Here is an 18,841-nt window from a genome sequence, read left to right on the forward strand (position 1 = left end):
AATAAAATTATATTTTAGATGTGTTTATATTATAAACATCTAATTTATAAATATATCTCAAGCAGTTTAGTTGACAGGATAATCTAATTGAGATAAACTATATTGGGTATACATGATTTGATTTCCAATGAAGAATGGGTATTTTGAATGTACAGTTTATTCGTAAATTTGGGTTGTATGTCTTGTAACATCATTTAACATTGTGCTATTATAGACAACACTTATATAACTGTATAGTATACTTAAAATTTTTTTAAAGAAACCAAACTATTATATTTAATATTCAATTAGATATATAATATATTCAATATGGTATTGTTGCTATATATAATCCTAAGCCTTTTTCCAGCATCAGCAATTTCCTTATAAAACAGTTAGGTATGCAAGATTATTGAGTGTTTTGAAACTGTTAAATAGTGCATTTTGACAATTTAAAAATCTTTGTTTCACACACTGACAATTTAAAGTGGTACCAAAAATAGTATTCTAAATTAGTCTACATTTTAGATAAATGGCTATATTATATGACATAACTATATGGTGATGGATGATTTTATTGCCTTATAAGGAAATCATTGTTTATGTATCTCATAAATACATGATTAAATTTAGATGTACTTCTACTTCCTGCCATTATGAGATATACTAGTTTTTACTCTATATTCAATATTTACTCTATATTCAATATTTAGAATATTGAATTTTGAATTTTGAATATTCTAAACAAATCCATTTCACACTAACATTGTAAGCTATCATGGTTTAAGAATGTTGACATGAATCTTCAAGTAACTGTTACTTATCCAAATAAATCTTCAGTTTCCACACTTTTTCAAAGTGATGTTTTTGAAAGCAAAACAAAGCCATCAAATTTTCCTTTCTTTGGAATAATTCTTCATTTCATTACATTATTTGAAATATGACATTGCCGTGTTAAAACTGTAATCATATTTCATGTGTGAAATTTATCCTGTTCATGATTGCTAGTATTACATTAAAATTATTTTTTAATCCATCTATTCTTTCATTTTTCTTTTGATAAATATTCCTTGAGGATCTACTATGTACCAGGCACTATCCTAGATACTTGGGTTTCAGCAGTGAATGGAATTTGCCTAAATCTCAGCCTTCAGGGAGCTTGCATTCTAGTATGGGGAGGAAAAATTATGAAAACAGAATATTAGTAAAACATAAGAACTAGTTGGTAAAATATATTGTTGAAATATGTAGTTAGCTAGATTATGGTTATTAAATTGGTTTTTCAATGATTTATTCAAATATTACACCCTGTTCTGAATTCAGGTTAAGAGAATAATATTGCCATTAGCCAGTGGAAGAGCTCTATTACCGAAGATTTTAAGATTGGGATAGCTAGCAAATCCTGGGTCTAAATGCTACTAAAGATAGTTCTAACTCACAAATTTGGTTAGGAAATGTATTTATTGCCTGGAGTCTTCAAGAATATGGGCATTTTGAAATTGGTCTGTTGATCTTAAAAGATCAGTTTTAGCAGCAGCTTGGACACATTTTTAAGAATTACCCTAGATTCACATACCCAAATACTAGGGATTATTTGGGCTTCCCTGGTGGCTCAGATGGTAAAGAATCCACCTGCAATGCAGGATACCCAGGTTCAGTCCCTGGTTTGGGAAGATCCCCTGGGGAACGAAGTGGCTACCCACTCCAGTATTCTTACCTGGAGAATCCTATGGACTGAGAAAGCGACAAGCTACAGTCCATGGAGCTGAATAGAGGTGGACACAACTGACCAACTAAGCTCAGAGATTATTTAGGATTAATGTGATGACCTTCAATAATGGAACATAGTAAATAGCTGTTTAATTTGCTTCTATGTTAAAGGCATAATAGACACACTGAGATTTGAGACAGTACAAATTCCACAATTTTTCATACTTTTAGATTGCATTTAGCAACATATGTTTGTATTTAAATAGTTTCCTGGGATCGCATGTACACCCGTGGTGGATTCATGTCAATGTATGGCAAAACCAATATAGTATTGTAAAGTAAAATAAAGTAAAAATAAAAATTAAAAAAAACAAAAAAACTAGAAAGCCCAGACATTATGATAAAGTTAGGAAGAGTTTAAAGCATTAGTTTCTTTCATAAAGAAAGGTACAGTTAAATTCCCCAGAAGAATAGTATGGACCAGGTAATTGTTTTTATAGTAATGAGTACATGAACATCAAAATGTCTGATTTACCATGAGATCAGTTACTAAATATTAGTAATGCAAGTGTAGTTATTAATCATGACTAAAGAAAGCCTCCACCATATATTAGCTTAGTAAACATTACTGGCTAATTTGCATAACCAATATGCATTTAGTAGATTCTGATCTTCACAAAATAACTTGAATAATCAATAGCATCTTTTTCTGATTAAGGCTTTAAAATATATTAAAAATCTTTAAAATTACTTGATAATTGTCATACTTCATTTACCACTGGTCACCACAAAGTATAATCATTTAATTCTTTTGAATTTCTAAATAAAATTTTAAAAAGTGGTAAACAATCCACCTGCTAATGCAGGGCACCCAAGAGACACAAGTTTGACCCCTGGGTCTGGAAGATCACTTGGAGTAGGAAATGGCAACTCACTCCAGTATTCTTGCTCTGCAAATTCTATGGACAGAGGGGCCTGGTGGACTACAGTCTATGAGGTAGCAAAGAATTTGACACAACTGAGCGACTGAGCACACACACATAATAACAACACAAGCTGGAAGAATTAGTAATGGAAAAGTACTCTTTTGCTTGCTTTTGAAAGAGGGACTGCTCTTGTTTGACTTCCTTTTTGACTTTAAAGCAGAAACCTGAATTAGTTGTTCTACTAATCACCTGTCTACAGCTAAAGAGGGGTGGGGGAAGAAGGCAGAACCTGTTCAAATCACATAATGTGATATAGCTGTTTTGTCTCTTGCAAAGTGATTAAAATATTCTTTTGCATTTTGTTTAATATATATATATATATATATATATGGAGTTTGTTGAGAAGGCAAAGTATATGAAGACTTACCCCCTTCAATGGCTTTAAAAAATAGTCAGAAGGTTTCTAACCAGGAGCTGACTATTGGTTCCAATTAGTAGTTGTTCCTCCAAAATTCAGTTATTTTTTTTTCTTATTAGGCCATTTTAGCTGTCAAGATCCATTTAAGCATATTTTCAATCAGTTTCATGCTTCTGTTATAAAAATTGCATCTTTTTGTCATTATGTGAGAATTATTCTCTACCAAGTACAATTTTTGAAAAAAGAGTTTAAGTGAAAGAAAAAGAAAATCCTAATTTGGAGTCTTTAAAACAATTATAAAATTATAGTGAACTTTTATAAGATTAAGAATATGGAGATTTACTGTGACATATTTATGAGATACTTGAAAATTTTAAACTACTTTTTAAAACTATTTTGTATGAATGAAATTTTCATGCTGATAGTTAATTTTTGGTAATTTCTAAATAAAATAATTTGTGTATTTTAACTAATTAAAAATTGGTTAATCTCAAATTTTACTTTAAAAGTATGAAAAATATTACCCAACTTCCAAAACAACCCACTAAATTCTAAAGTATATATATAGTTCATGACATTGAATATATTATCATGTTGGCTTTTTTCTGGCGAATGAGGTAAAGATAGATATTTACAAGGAGTAATTATTTCAGAGTATTTTAAAATCATTTTGTCTTCAATTTTGTTTTGATTTTTAAATTCTTCTTTCTTCACTTGTCTTAAAATAAAAAAAAAAATTGATATTTTTCCCAGAAATATGATGAGACATGGCATAGACTATTCAAAGCATACTTTTGAGAAAAGTGTGGTTACATAGTTACCCATTCTGTCAAAACTTGTCACTTACTAGGCATTTGTTGCTAAAAATCATCTGTAAATAAATAATGAATAAGATTTATTCAAGGTCAGATAAAGGGTTTACTGTTTCTCCTTTTTCTCCCTATTGTGTTACAGTTAAAATGTGATATGTTTATGTGTAATAACTCTTCCATACATTGATTGATATAAACAAAACATCAAATCTGGTTACTTCACATTTTAGTGGCGTGTTTGTGTTTTGCCTTTTTATGTTAATTATACTTAAGATGGTAGAAGAGAATATATTATTTATGAAATTTATCAGAAAAAAAAAAAACAACATTTAAAAGAAAAAGTTAGCATCTAGTGCTACTGTGTCCCACAGGTTCTTCTACATTGACCCACACTACCTCCACTGGTGAGTTAGAGGAGCATAACAGGACTGCCACTGGTGCTATTGCTGTTGCTAGCACATCTGCAGATGTTACTGTATCCAGTGTTACAGCTGTCACCATCCATAGACTTTCCGAGGAACAGCGAGTGCAAGTAAAGAATCTCAGAAATTCAGGTCTGGACCCCAACACATCCAAGGACGGGCTCTCACCTCATCAAGCAGATACACAAAGTACAAGGAGAAGACCAAGAAATGCTGAACAGATAGAAAGAACTAAAGAGCTTGCAGTTGTTACTCATAGAGGTATTGGATGTTATTTTACTTGTGCCCATTTAGTTACAGCCAAAGCTATATTTTGGTAATGATTCCAATTAGAGAATGAGCTGAAACAGAGCCAAGATGTAGGAAATGCAAGAAAGAATTCAAAGTAGCTGAAAAATATAGACAGTAAGCCAGAACTTGAATAATTTGAAAACATAAAAGTTAGAATTAAAAAAAAATCAAAATGAAATTCAAATGTTGGAGGGAGGAGGGAGTAAATATAGAAAGAAAATAATACATTAATGATAGTAAAAACAAACTACCTATTGTGTGTTATATACCAATTATGGTATCTAGAAAAAATCTAATTAAAATAACCATTTTTTATTAATAAGTGTACATATTTACAAATTGATGATTTAGCCAAGTTTTCATATTTGCATGAATTTTTTGTTATACAAATGCCAATTAATTATTGAGAAAATAGATAAGTAGATTGGGAACAATGGGAACATTAGGTTTGGTGATTATTTTATATAGCTTATTCCACTATTTCTGAATTACCTATTGACCCATATGATTGTACTGAGAACAGATTTCTCATTTTGAGAAGGTAACAGTTATTCCAGGCTTCCCTTGTGTCTCAGCTGGTAAAGAATCTTCCTGCAATGTGGGAGACCTGGGTTCGATCCCCGGTTTGGGAAGATCCCCTTGAGAAGGGGAAGTTTACATGCTCTATTATTCTGGCCTGGAGAATTCCATGGCTTATAGTCCAAGGGATCGCAAAGAGTCGGACACGACTGAGCGACTTTCCCATTCCCTTTCAACAGTTATTCCTTGGTATTATGATTCCAGATTTAAGTGTTCCTTAATTTCCTACTTTAATTTTTAGAGATAAAAATATCAGAGTCAAATTATATGTTGATAATTTTCTAGTCGATTAATATAAACCTATAGTTTACAAAATTTAGGAAGTATAGCAAGAATTTTTTTTTTTCTGTTTTTTGGTATCAGCTTCACTGGAAAAAATAGTGCAGTATGAAACACTAAAGAAACTTTATACTGATGTATTCATCAGTGGAAATATTAATGAAATGGACATATTTCAAGTACAAATATTTACTCCAGCTCTGTTTCCAACTCAAAGTTATATATTCTCCAAAATGGCAGTGATTTTTATAGTATGATTATGTATAGTTTGCATGATATAGGTAATGGAAAACCGTTCAGATACTTAGTACAGACTAAGGAAAAAAAATTAAGAACTCTTTGCATAAGTTGATTGAAAATCATACATCTTAGAAATTCATTTTCCATCAAAATTCATACTGAAAGTAGTTACCTTGATTCTCTTTAATAAGAAGCATTCTAAAATGAATACTTAGCATGTGGTAATCTCCTTTAAAGGATTACATTAATATCATCTTAGTTCTCTATTCACTCTCCTACCATGGCTACTTCCACTCATGTGAATATAGGGATCATTATCAGATTTAGAATTGTTTAATCAAGTAGATAGATTTTTTTTATTACAGGAAGTAAAAATATATAAATATTGAAATATTGATTAAGAAAAAAGCCCTTCAGTTTAGTGTTTTCACTCTGTTTGGAAATTTGCATGCACTATCATAGACAAATTTCCCTGTATTCATTCTGTTGTCCACTGAAGAAAAGGCCGGTAATCTTTGGACATGAGTTTATTGTTTATTAACTAATAATACATATGTTTCAGGTAAAGTTTGTCATCAGATGATTTGAGAAACCTTGGTGCTATATATATATATTAAATATTTTGTGGAACTTGAACAAATAATTCAGACTGAAAAGAGAATAGTTATCAATTATTAAAGTGATTTGAAAGTTAATCTAAAATTTTGAAGTGCATTTAGCCAAATTTCAATTAAGCATCAAGATTACACCCTTGATTAATTTCAGTGCTCAAATTTTCTCAATTGTTAATCTTCCAATGCTGTGTTAACATTCATAGCATTTAGACCTGTTTCACTCATATTCTTTCTAGAATAGTGTATCAATATGATATTCAGTGATGCCATCTACCTTGGAAATAAATATTTTTAATTATTGATACTTAAATTATGTGTACATAAAACGTTTTTAATGTTATGTTCATTTTTAGTGACTTAAATTATTATACTTGCATCAAATTTTTATACAAACCTCAATATATAGTTGTATTTTCAGACATAAAGCAGTCCTCAAAGACTTGACTCTTAAGTTGGACCGAATCTCTAAATAGGAATTTGCTGACATGAAAACAATATTCTTTTAAACAATAAATTTCAGCTTACGCAACATACCTGACATACCAACTGACGTCTGTTCTGTGCAAAATAAGGATAAATGATACATGCTCCTTCTTTGAGAGACTGAGAGAGAGTAGAGGACATGGAGAAATCCATCCTGGTGAGAAAAGGAAGATTTTGTAACGCTCATGGCTGAGCAGAGTACTAAAGGAGATATAGGATGTGTGTGGGCAGTGAGTCCTTTAATTGATGTTTTAGATGAGTCAATAAAGATAATATAAAACTAGCTTGCTTAATTTTTCTAGATATTTTAGAGGAAAAAATGTCTTGTTCTTCTATTCCATTCTCCACAATGTAGTCAGAATTACCTTGTAAAAATGAAAACCTGATCACATTCCTTCATTGCTTTAAAGCTTCCACTGATTTCCCAGTGACTTTGGGAATAAAACCAAACTTGATGATAACCCATGGGATCCTCTTATGTTTTTTTGGTCTATATCTCCAAATTCATCTCATGCAACTCTGATAATCACTCTCTGTGTTTTTTGCCAAACAGAATTACCTTTAGCTTATTCTTTTTTGACTCAGGCTAGTCCCATAAGCTATTCCTTCCTTTCAACCAAATCATTCTAATTCCTTTTCCAAGATTTAGCTGGAATTGTTAATTCCTGGAAATTTAGAATTTCCTGTTGTAACTCACCATGTTAAATTCTGTAGGTAGGGAGAGGATGAGTCTTGTTCATGGTTCATTCCCAGTGCTTAGAACAGCTTCTGACTCATAGACATATTTAGATAATATTTAGTAAACTGGTGAATAAATATTTGCAATTCCACTAGCCAGAGTATTCATTCAACTTACTTAAAGGCTAAAAATTATATTTTTCAATATAATGAAATGTTCATGTAGTTCAATTTAAAAATAGCTATTTTGTTATAGTTATAATAACCAATGTTTTTGACCCCTTTGAAAACCAAAAGTATTCTTACAAACTTAAAATGAAATATTGCTTTTTTACTATATTACTACTTAAAATTCACAGAGTAAAACTAGATATAAATGCCTTGCTTATGGCCTTTTTACATTTATAAAATCAAAGAAAATTTATTGATAAACACAAAATAATAAAGTCAGTAAACTATATATAAATAAATATGAATGTAATATTATGAATATTATTTTGCTGAGATTATCATCTAAAGCATATATACAATAGAGATTGTGATGGCATAGGTTTTTTGATGTCTACAAGTGCATACAAAGTTTTGCACTGTGATCATGCACATTTTTCATTTTTTTTCTATTGACACTGCAATTAAACTTTCATGTCTATGATGTCTTTTGATCATTGCTACTTTCTAATTGGTCTATTCTTAATAACTTGAGGCAATTAAAGTACTTAGTATTATCACTATGAAAACAAAGAAAACATAAACACTGAAATTGCACTTAGTATGTGGCACTTGGTATTTGTTAAGTGTATAGACTCAAAAGTCTACATATTAATTTCTGAAAAATTAAGTCACTGTAATGAATTTATTATAAAAGCTGCACAATTAATTTGAAAAAAACTTAGAATATTTATCAAAGGTTTTTCAATCTCTGTAGGGTTCTGCTCCAATTAATTTTCCTATAGTACTATAATAAAGCATCAGTAAGTAATTCAATTTAAGGTATGTTCTTAAAAAAATTTTTTTTCAGTTTCTACTTGTTCTCAGTGAAAGAAAACCCCTTCTAATTTTTTCCATTTGAAAAGAATCTTAGACATGAAATAAAATATAAAGAAGTAAAAGAGAAAAATATTGATGAAGAATGTTGGTTTAAATCTTCTTTAAATAGTGTGTTAACACCACAGTTTATTAGTGCCCAATAGTTTTCAAAATGAACATTTGATTTTATTGATTGGATTTTAGTTTACTTTTCTTACCTACTGTGCATGAGAGTCTTTTCGGGTCCCATGAAATATTAGCGTTGAATTTCCCTATCAGTAAAATAGTATTGTAGTATTATATTAGGGTTATAGTGAGGATTAAACACAGTATTAGGTGGAAATGCCAAAAATCCTCAAGTATTTTCTCCCAGTGTAAAGGCAAAACAAAATTGCTCACCATTATTGGTTAGTTTTGAGGTCAGAGAACTATGCTGAGTCTGTACTCTATCCCTTATTAGGTGTATGATTTTGAACAATAGCTTCAAATTTAGAACCTGAAATTTCTTGGTAACTGAGAGTAGCTACCTGTAGGTATTTCATAATTATGTGAAAGATTTAGCACAGTTGTTGGCTTATGTTCAGCGGATAGTAATTGTGTTTATTTTTACTATTATTCATCAAATATATTTAACTCTTGCTATCCATGTGACATTGCTCTGGACAGCAGAGGTATAAAAATGTACAATGCAGGCTGTACTATTGAGTAGTCTATATAACTTATTTTATAAAGGGAAGCTTATTATGAGAAACATTGCTAGAGCAGTGTTTTTTGTTTTTATTTTTAATGTTATTGAAGTAAAGGAAAGGGATCTTTTGCCTCTAAATATAAAAGTCAAGAAAGGCTGCACAGACATAAGATATTTGTACAAATTCTTGAGAGATGAACAGAAGCTTTCAACTAGTAAATTGTGTTTATATTACTAAGATATATAAAAATTGCTTTAAGTGGATAATGTGCTGAATAGAAATATGATGACTGTATATCAAAATAAGTAAAGGAAATATTCAACCTTCCTTAAAAGGATTATTTGCAGTTATATAAATAAACCTAAAAACAATTGATCTTTTTAGTTTATAGAATATCCAGATGTTTAAAATTAGATACCGTAGTATCTAGTGATATTTTAAATTCCATCAGAATAGTTTGTTGCTTTAATTATAAGATTTTTTGAAATTATTTATTAATATTTATATAAAATACCTTTTCTAACCATCTCTAAATAGCATAATTTATTATTATATCTCTAAGAGATTTTAATTCATTGTTGACTTAAAACAGTAAGAAATATGTAGTATGATTAAAACATTAAGTAAAGGGTCCTTAATTTCTAGGATTTTATATTTTAAAATAGGTGGAATCTTTTAGACCATTTACTACAACACCGTTACTTCTTATAGGAAATTGTCATCTGAAAAAGGCCATGTGAAAACCCAATCTTCCTACTGATAAACTAGTAATCATTCATCCTTCTATTTACTCATGGTTCATAAAGGCTTAATGCATGAAGACTCTTTTATTAGGTGATAATAAGGTTAAAGTAATATAAATGACAACCATATTTGGGTTTTCTTCCTCAAGAGTTTAATATTTATATTATTAAAAATAGTCATTTAATGTCTTTTACTCTAGATAAGTCTTTAAACCATTGTTTTTCTTACATAATACAGTAGAATGAGATTTCTTTTTTCCCCAGTATGTAGATAATTCCTGTCTGCTGTTAGTAAGCAACCTTGGTAGTTGCTACTTTCATGTAAAAGTGTCAATATATTCTTCTGAAAAGTTCCCATATACATATATAATAATTACAAATACTCTTTTATTGTTTTTCTTAGAAATTTAGATGACTGTATCATCTTATATAGTCAAGTATGTGTCATTAGCATTTAATGCCATTGATGGTACTTGTTTTGATGTAATGTAGCAAATGCTTCCAGTATATTTAATAGCTAATGATCTTATTAATAGGATTGAGCAGGGTTTTAACTTAGTTTATAAGATAAGGAGGGCTTTCCTGGTGGCTCAGATGGTAAAGAATCTACTTGCAATGCGGGAGACAAGGGTTTGATCCCTGAGTTGGGAAGATGCCCTGGAGGAGGGCACGACAACCCATTCCAGTATTCTTGCCAGGAGAATCCCCATGGACAGAAGAGGCCTGGCAGGCTACAGTCCATGGGATTGCAAAGAATCCGACATGACTGAATGACTAAACACAGCACGTAATGTAACGTGAAATTATATTTAACTGAAATTTAATATGATGTATAAACGCTCCCATAAGGGCAGCATAAAAGAAAATCTATTTTAATTACCAGCTTGTAAGTAGAATTTTTAATTGTTTTCAACTTTAAGGTAAGAATAGCTAATTCAGCATGCATTATTAACTTTAGGTCAGCAATTTTAATCCAAACAAAAGCAGGAATTAAAAAAATACCATAAGCAATATTTTTTTCAAGTAACATCATTGGAGTTTTACATTGCTCAATAAAAAGAGGAAAACATCTGATGAGTATTGCTGCTCTTGCTTTCTTTTGGTCTCTATTTGCATGGAATATCTTTTTCCAGTCCTTCACTTTCAGTCTGTATGTGTCCCCTGTTTTGAGGTGGGTCTCTTATAGACAACATATATATGGGTCCAATTAAAATAAATAAATTTATATTTTTTTAAAAAAGAAAAAAAAGGAAAACAACATACTATCAGATATACAGTCTACCCTGAATTTCCAGTTTATTTCAAAAGTCACATACTATGATATGTGACCATTTTGTTTAAAACAGTGGACTGTAATATTACAAAAACTATTGTGTAGAAATAACAGTTCTTGGGTGCCTAGTAGGTGGCTTTCATTAATAGGTTATTTGGCCACGTGTAAAGTACAGTTTAAGTCTTTTCAATAGTTTGCAAGAACCTGTTTTCAAACTATATATTAATATCTTTATAGAGTATAGATTTATAAATAAAAAACATTCTTTTTTATTAATCTTCATAAGCTGCATCACCATGAGAAAATTCATTTATGGATGGTTACTTAGGTCTTTGTGGATACTGATACGTGTTTATCAAGTATCAGGGCTTATTACACATATTATCTCAATGCTTAAGCATAGAAGCTTAAGTTCATAAAATTTAAAATATGGTCTCTATTTTCAAAGGAAAATTATAGAGATAAGATAATAGTAAAAAATTATTGGTCAATTCTAAGAGAAACAATTTCTACCGAATGAGCATGTTAGGATGAGTTATAGGTACCTTTTAAAATTATAATATATTATATGTAGGAGAGATCAAACCTGTTCTGCCATAGGTTGTAGAACTTAGTGTATGAAATCACAGGAAGATACAAAATATAGAGAAAACTATTCTAACACTGAGTTTTGTTCAAATATAGATTGTGTGCTCCAGAAAGCAGCAAATTCCTAAGTCACTGATAAGATATATAAGCATAGCTTGATGGACAAATTGGGTATTTGGAAAGTATTTAAGCATCAAAGTATTGAAATGATATGACCACCACTGTCCCTTCCAATCCAATCTCTGTCTATCATCATCTTCTATTTTCTCTTGAGCTTTGAACTGGCCTGGACTTAACTTTATGGTTATCTCATTGTAGAGAGAGATAAATTAAAGCAAGCATAGAAGTGGCCAACAGTACTATCAAGATAGTTGGATTGGCACTCTCCTTATCCCAGTTAATAGAACTCAGCCATATAAACATTTTTCACCAGGACCACTGCCATATATATGCCTTAAGTTCCAGAACCTTTTCATTTGAGGACCTAACTTTTAAGTAGTTAATGTCCAACATTAACTTTAACATTAATGTCCAACAGGTCCTTTATCAGCACTTTCGTTTGTCTGTTCCTTTGTTCCATCCTTCCCTTCCCTTCCTTTTCCCTCTCCCCTCCCATCCCCTCCCCTTCATTTCTCTCCCCTCCACTCTCCCCCTCCTTCCTTCCTTTCCTTACTTTCTTTTTATCTTTCCTTTTCCTTTTCTTTCTTTCTTTTAGTGCTATTTCTTCACTTCCTTCTTCCTTCTTCCTTCCTTCTATATATTCATCCTTACTTCTCTTCCTTATTGTCTTCTTTGTTTCTTTTTTCAACAAAAATTCACTGACTATTCACATGTCATATTTTCTTCTAGTCCTTTGTTTATACAACATTGAACAAAACCTGGTTCGTTGAGTTTATATTTAAATGAGGAGAAAAAGACAAGGAAATAAGCAAATAACTACCTAATGGCAGAGAAAGCAACTAGATAGAAAAAGCTTGAGTTTTGCTTGCAAAAAAGAAAGCCTGATGTGCCTGGCTACTGCTGCTAAGTATCTTCAGTCATGTCCGACTCTGTGCGACCCCATAGACAGCAGCCCACCAGGCTCCCCCATCCCTGGGATTCTCCAAGCAAGAACACTGGAGTGGGTTGCCATTTCCTTCTTCAATGCATGAAAGGAAAAGTGAAAGTGAAGTTACTCAGTTGTGTCTGACTCTTAGAGACCCCATGGACTGCAGCCCACCAGGCTCCTCTGTCCAGGGGACTTTCCAGGTGAGAGTACTAGAATGGGTTGCCATTGCCTTCTCCTGATGTGCCTGGAGTTCAGTGGAAAAAAAAGGAAAGTGGAGATCAGCTGAGAAACTGGCAGGAATTAGACTATATAGGCTTTGAGGCCTAGGTAAAGAGATTTGTTTTAATCTAAATGAGAGAGGAAGCAATTGGTAGACTTTATATTATCTAATATAACTTTTTATAAGACATCATTTTAGCAGGAAGATCCCCGGGTGTGGCCATAGCAATCCACTCTAGTATTCTTATCTAGAGAGTCACTGTGGACAGAGGAGCCTGGTGGGCTACAGTTCATGGGGTCACAAAAGTTTGGACATGACTGTGTGACTAAGCATGCACACACATGAGAAATTTTAAGTAAGCAGGAGCAAGCAGACAAACTAGTACAGTATACAGATATGCAATTAGTGATTGATGCAGATTTTGGAGTCTAAGTCTTACACTATGGTTCTCAAACTTCAGTGTGAACACAAAACACCTTGTAGTCTTACTCAAATGCAGATTGTGATTTCATGGGGTTTTGATAGGATCAGAGATTCTGCATTTCTAACAAGATTGCATTTCTAACAAGATAATCAGTATATCAGATTCTGCTGATATACTGATTAGCAAAAATTTACATGAAGATTATAATTATGGAGAGAGACCAGTACATACCCAGCAGTACATGATAACTGACCACTCTCCATGAAATCTTGTTCTCCACTAGAATATTTACAATGTTAGTAAACCATCTCAGATAATATGGTAAAAGTTATTTCTATAAAAATGACTATACTGGTGGGAGATTAACTAGTGGATGGGATATTTTATGGCAGATGGATTTTCCAGATCAACTTTAATGACAATAATTAATTCTGTCAACCCTTAGGAATGACCAAGCAGATTATATTACTTATGATTGTTCTGGAAAAAAAACTGATGAATAATTGATGAAAGCATTCCCAAGCCTAATTTTAACTCATTTGTTGCTTTTTTTACCCTAAATCTATATCTTAAAATTATTTTTTAAATGTATTATCAAATAACAGAAAAAACCAAGGTTTTACTTTTACTTAACATGATTCAAATCTTTGAAAGTATGATAGGTGAAAGCAAAAGATAGTGAAAATCAGGAAACAGAAAATGATTGCCAAATCAAAAATTTTCATGATTGAATAAATATGCATCATCTTCTATTTTATATAAATGATGAATTTGCACTTGCCTGTTCAAATTCCCATGTCCTTCTTTATAAGTTTATTTGATGTATTAATTTTCATGAATGTTTATCATAAATAATAACAAGATACAACATTTATGCATTTAAAAATTGGTTATGTATGATTTTTAAGTTACTTTCATTTATTAAATTAACTATTAATCTGTTGTGTAAGAACTTTGACACTGTTAGAGTAAATATTTATTTAACACATAGGGAACTGATAACATTTAGGTGGGTATACTATATATAAATGTTAACTGTTGCATTCTTTATCAATATCTTATCCTTTTATGTTGTTTTTTGCATTGTTCTCTTGACTATTTTCCTAATCATATTATTTTGTTGAAAATTGTGTTAATGTCGATACTTGTAGCAATTAAAATCCATGTCCCAAAATGTACCAATTTATTATTTAAATACATAATTATTTATTGAATATCATCTTCATATTTCATTTCCATGTTTCATCACATTTGTGAAATTATGAAAACTGTCATTCATAACAGTAAATATATTTTTATATTTTGCTGAATAAGTTGTATTTAGGGAGAAAGAAGAGAAAAAATAAAATGTTAGAAATTGCTTGGTAACAGATTTTACATTCTTAAAAGGTACTAGATAGAAATACTCCAAAATTACTGAGGACCTTTACGACAATATTAACCATGAAAATTTGTTTTTTTCACATATGATGTATCTGCAAATAATCATTTTAACAGTTTTATTCAATGCTACCCCTCAAGCCATGCTTTTGAGTTATTCCTATGCAGAGATTTTAAGTACTTCCAATAACCTCAATGTTTTCCTTTAAGTAAGTCTAAGGAAGCATACATCTTTTCACATTAACTACAACTGTCATCTTGTAACAAGGATCTTATTTCATAAGTGGTATTTTTTTTTTTTTAGATTTTCAGCCCCATTTTTATGCTCACCAGTAATTATTAATCAGAGATTTTGATACCTTATTGTTTATATTAACATATTATCTCATTTTTATAGAATGAGCAAACAAGGGAAATAATACTAATATGTATAGCATAAGAGAAAGAGAGTCTTAACTTTAAAGAACAAAGATGGCAATGATTTTATGTGTAACTGGCTTCCCCAAATGGTTATCAGAGCTAATTATTTTGCCTGTGAATGAGATGATCACAATGACTGTGGGGTTGTGGTTTTTAAATCTTTTTCCTTGTTAAAGTATTTTGAAAGGGCTAGACATTCTATTTGTGCTCAAAGCTGGTGCCAAAGTGGACTCTGCCTTTTGGAGTATGAAAGTATGGTCCTATGTTAGACATTTTTATCTTGTTCAGAGTTATTTTGGGGCATTTTCACCCACATTTGCAGCAAGCTGCTTCCCTCCATATAGTTTTCTAGAGCATATGGCTACCCTGCTGTGCACAGTGTGAAATCACATAATTAAGCTTCACAATTTTAGGAAGAGAAGAACCTTTATATATGGCAGAACAGCATGGTGTTAGGTTTGGGGTGCATTGCATAGTGTATTTTTTTTCCTCCTATCTAATCATTTTTATTCTAAACCATGGACTGTTGATTTTTAGTGTTGATGCTTGACTTTTCTTTTTCTTTAATTGTCTTCAAATGGCATTTCTTCATAATACCAAATGGGATTAAAGTGTGAGAGATTTCTAGATTGATTTTGTCCAGACAAATTAGAAAATTTTTATTTACTTGGCTTACATTCAGAAAGTGAGGAGGGTAGAAACAGTGAACAGTGGCAGTCATCAACTCTCCTGAACTTTTCCATTTGAAAGGAATGAGCCAAAGTTGATTTTACTAAAAATAACAAAACAAAACTGTATGGTAATTTGAGTTTCACCTAACAGTTGGCTTTTGCTACACCTTTTTATTCATCTGTTTATATTTTAAAAATAAGACATCATAAAAAAAATTAAAAAAAAATAAGACATCAAGAGGCTTCACACCATGGGATTATGCCTGGAACTATCAGTTAATAGTTAATATTATTTAGTACTAAATTCAGTTAATGAAACTGGCTCTGCTCCATACTAAAGTAAACCATCCTTAAAATCAGATATTGTTGCCTACTTAAAATTTTCTATTATTAGCTTTGCATTAAAAAAAAAAATAATGTGGATAGAGTAAACTAATCCAGTCCATTTGTGATTTCCCAGGATATATTTCAGTTGTTATTTCTGACTGGATATATGAAATAACTGTTATTCATGGTCAGGTGGTGGTGTTGATGCTAGGACTGAAGTTTTAAAGTCAAATGAATGAATGTATTTTACTAGTATATGTATTGGGCAATCTACTTCGCCTTTCTCCACTTTTATGTCTAGAAAGGAGGAAAATAATCCCATTTTGAATGACTATTTTTTGGTTTAAATGAGACAGTAGACAGAGTACCTATGCTTTAGACACACAACCATTAACTGATACTGCCCACCTCTGGAACCTTTACAAGAGGAAAATACACTTTAGTTACATTAAAAGTTTTATCAGATAAAGGTATGTGAACAAAGTAAGAAAACAGTTAGCACAGAGTTTTAAATTTCTTACATAGCTGATTTCCTTAGAAATAAAATATGTAGTCTAATTGGCTTCCTTAGTGGCTCAGCAGTAAAGAATCTACCTGCAGTGTAGGAGATGTGGGTTTGATCTCTGGGTGGGGAATATCCCCTCGAAGGAAATGGCAACCCACTCCAGTGTTCTTGCCTGGAGAATTCCATGGACAGAGAAGCCTGGAAGGCTATAGTCCTTGGGATCGCAGAGTTGGACATGACTGAAGCAACAGAGTGAGCATTAGCATATAGTATAATGCAATATTGATAGAGAATTATGGAAACTGCTGATACATATAGCTGTATTTAGCTCTGTTCATATGGATCTCATGTATAAGTTATTACTAAAATAATGTGTAGTATCCAGTCCATCTTAGGTTTCTGTTAGTCCCACATTTATTTTTCTTGCCAGTTGTACCTTTGTTTCAATTACTCTCCAAATTCAGTACAGCTAATTCACTTGCCTTCCTTTTTATATCCTCGATCCTTGTGAATGCTCTATGCTTCTTGAGGAAATAATTGCTTGAAAGGACATAAGATATGTGCTCTAGATTTCAAAACAAGTAAAGAAGTAAGTAAGCAACCAGTGGTAGAATGATGAGCAATAACCATCCCTATTTCTACTTAGATGTTATCTATTTAAGTTTAAGAGTCATTATAAACAAATTGAGAGATGACGTTTAGTACAGTATCTGAAAAAAAACAAATCTCTAATGACTTCCTTGTGCCAGTGGTATATCTATAGAGACTGTAGGGAAACTATTGAATATGGGCTAATTCAAGGAAGATTTATTTACAAAGGGATTACTTGTAAATAAGCATATATAAAGAACCACAAGGGATCATGCACCTAGGATAGTAGCAACTAGGCTGTCATTATTCCTTACCCATTGGGATGAAGGAAGGGAGAGATGTTGGACAGATATATATATCTGATATATATATATATATATATAGATGTATGGCATAAAAAAGACTAGTAACTTTCAGTTAAGGGCCCATCTCCAGTTAACATAGTCGGAGAGACCTTTTAGAACAATCCTGATCCTACTTTCCTTCTTCCCTCCATCTTCCTTCTGCAGTTCTCTGGAGTTTGTTGATAGAACCTGGAGCATCTCAAATTTAAATGTTCATAAGTATTACATAGTGGTCTTGTTCATAGCTAATTTTAATTCATTAAGTCTGGGAGGGCTTGATAATCTGTTTTTCTAACAAGTCCTTAGTTGATGTTGGTGCTGCTGGTGTAATGTCACAGTTTGTATAGCAGGATGTAGCTTATTCAGGTCAACCAATGTACAAAGAATAAGGAGGAGAATAGATCTGGAAAAGCATGTGGCAAGGCATAAAAAATGTGGAAAGGTATGGATGGGCTGTGAGAAGAACATAGATAAGTTATGATGAGAGTGCTCTGTTGCCTTCAATAGCCGTGATATAGCAGCATAACCCTGTGTCAAATACACTGTCAGAGTCCATCTATGCTTGTTTAAAACAATCGGTAGAGATATCAAGCCTCCCTCTGTGAAGAACTTTAGATAGACTATAATAATCTTATATCAGAAGAAAGAGGGGATATTGTTGCTTATTAAAGTAATAACATCTTCTAGATATTTTATTTAAAATTACTCAGTGTACTTAAGAAATTTGTAGTGGAAGAATATATTCCACTGCCATCAAGCTTATGATATGCATTACCCATGGTGACTCTTATTCAGACAGTTGGCTTGCATTATACTGTAGATAAATGATCTCTGACATTATGTATAAAAAAATATGTATATAAAATTATGTCACTCATTTTAACTTAAAAAACATTATAAACTTGCAGGTATATTTTTTTTTAGAGATCATCTGAGAAGTTTTGCCTAATCTTCTTATTTTCTAAGGCTTTCATGTGAAAACCAGAGGCATTCTAACCAGTCAAAAAAAAAAGAAGAAAAATTGAATTTTATCATTCTTTATGTTACACTATATAGTAAAAATATATTTTAGTAAAATTAATTAGTGAAAAGAGAAAAAATTAAAAATAAAAGAAATATAAAATAATCATTCAAAAATCATAGGATATCAAAGCAAAAAAG

The 18,841-nt window shown here is 31.5% G+C and overlaps 1 protein-coding gene across 3 annotated transcripts in view; it reads left to right on the forward strand.

Annotated features, from left to right (window-relative positions):
• CSMD3 (CUB and Sushi multiple domains 3) overlaps positions 1-18,841 on the forward strand; it is a 1,381,373-nt gene that overhangs the window by 564,546 nt on the left and 797,986 nt on the right. Inside the window, exon 7 of one of the 3 annotated variants that reach the window (XM_068983804.1) lies at positions 4,217-4,528. The exons of the other annotated variants lie outside the window; for them this stretch is intronic. Within the exon in view, the coding sequence (XP_068839905.1) occupies positions 4,217-4,528 (312 nt within the window). The remainder of the gene's footprint in view (positions 1-4,216; positions 4,529-18,841) is intronic. 3 annotated transcript variants of the gene reach the window in all.

Source organism: Capricornis sumatraensis, chromosome 11 (assembly GCF_032405125.1).
Source record: "Capricornis sumatraensis isolate serow.1 chromosome 11, serow.2, whole genome shotgun sequence".
Taxonomy (NCBI): Eukaryota; Metazoa; Chordata; class Mammalia; order Artiodactyla; family Bovidae; genus Capricornis; species Capricornis sumatraensis.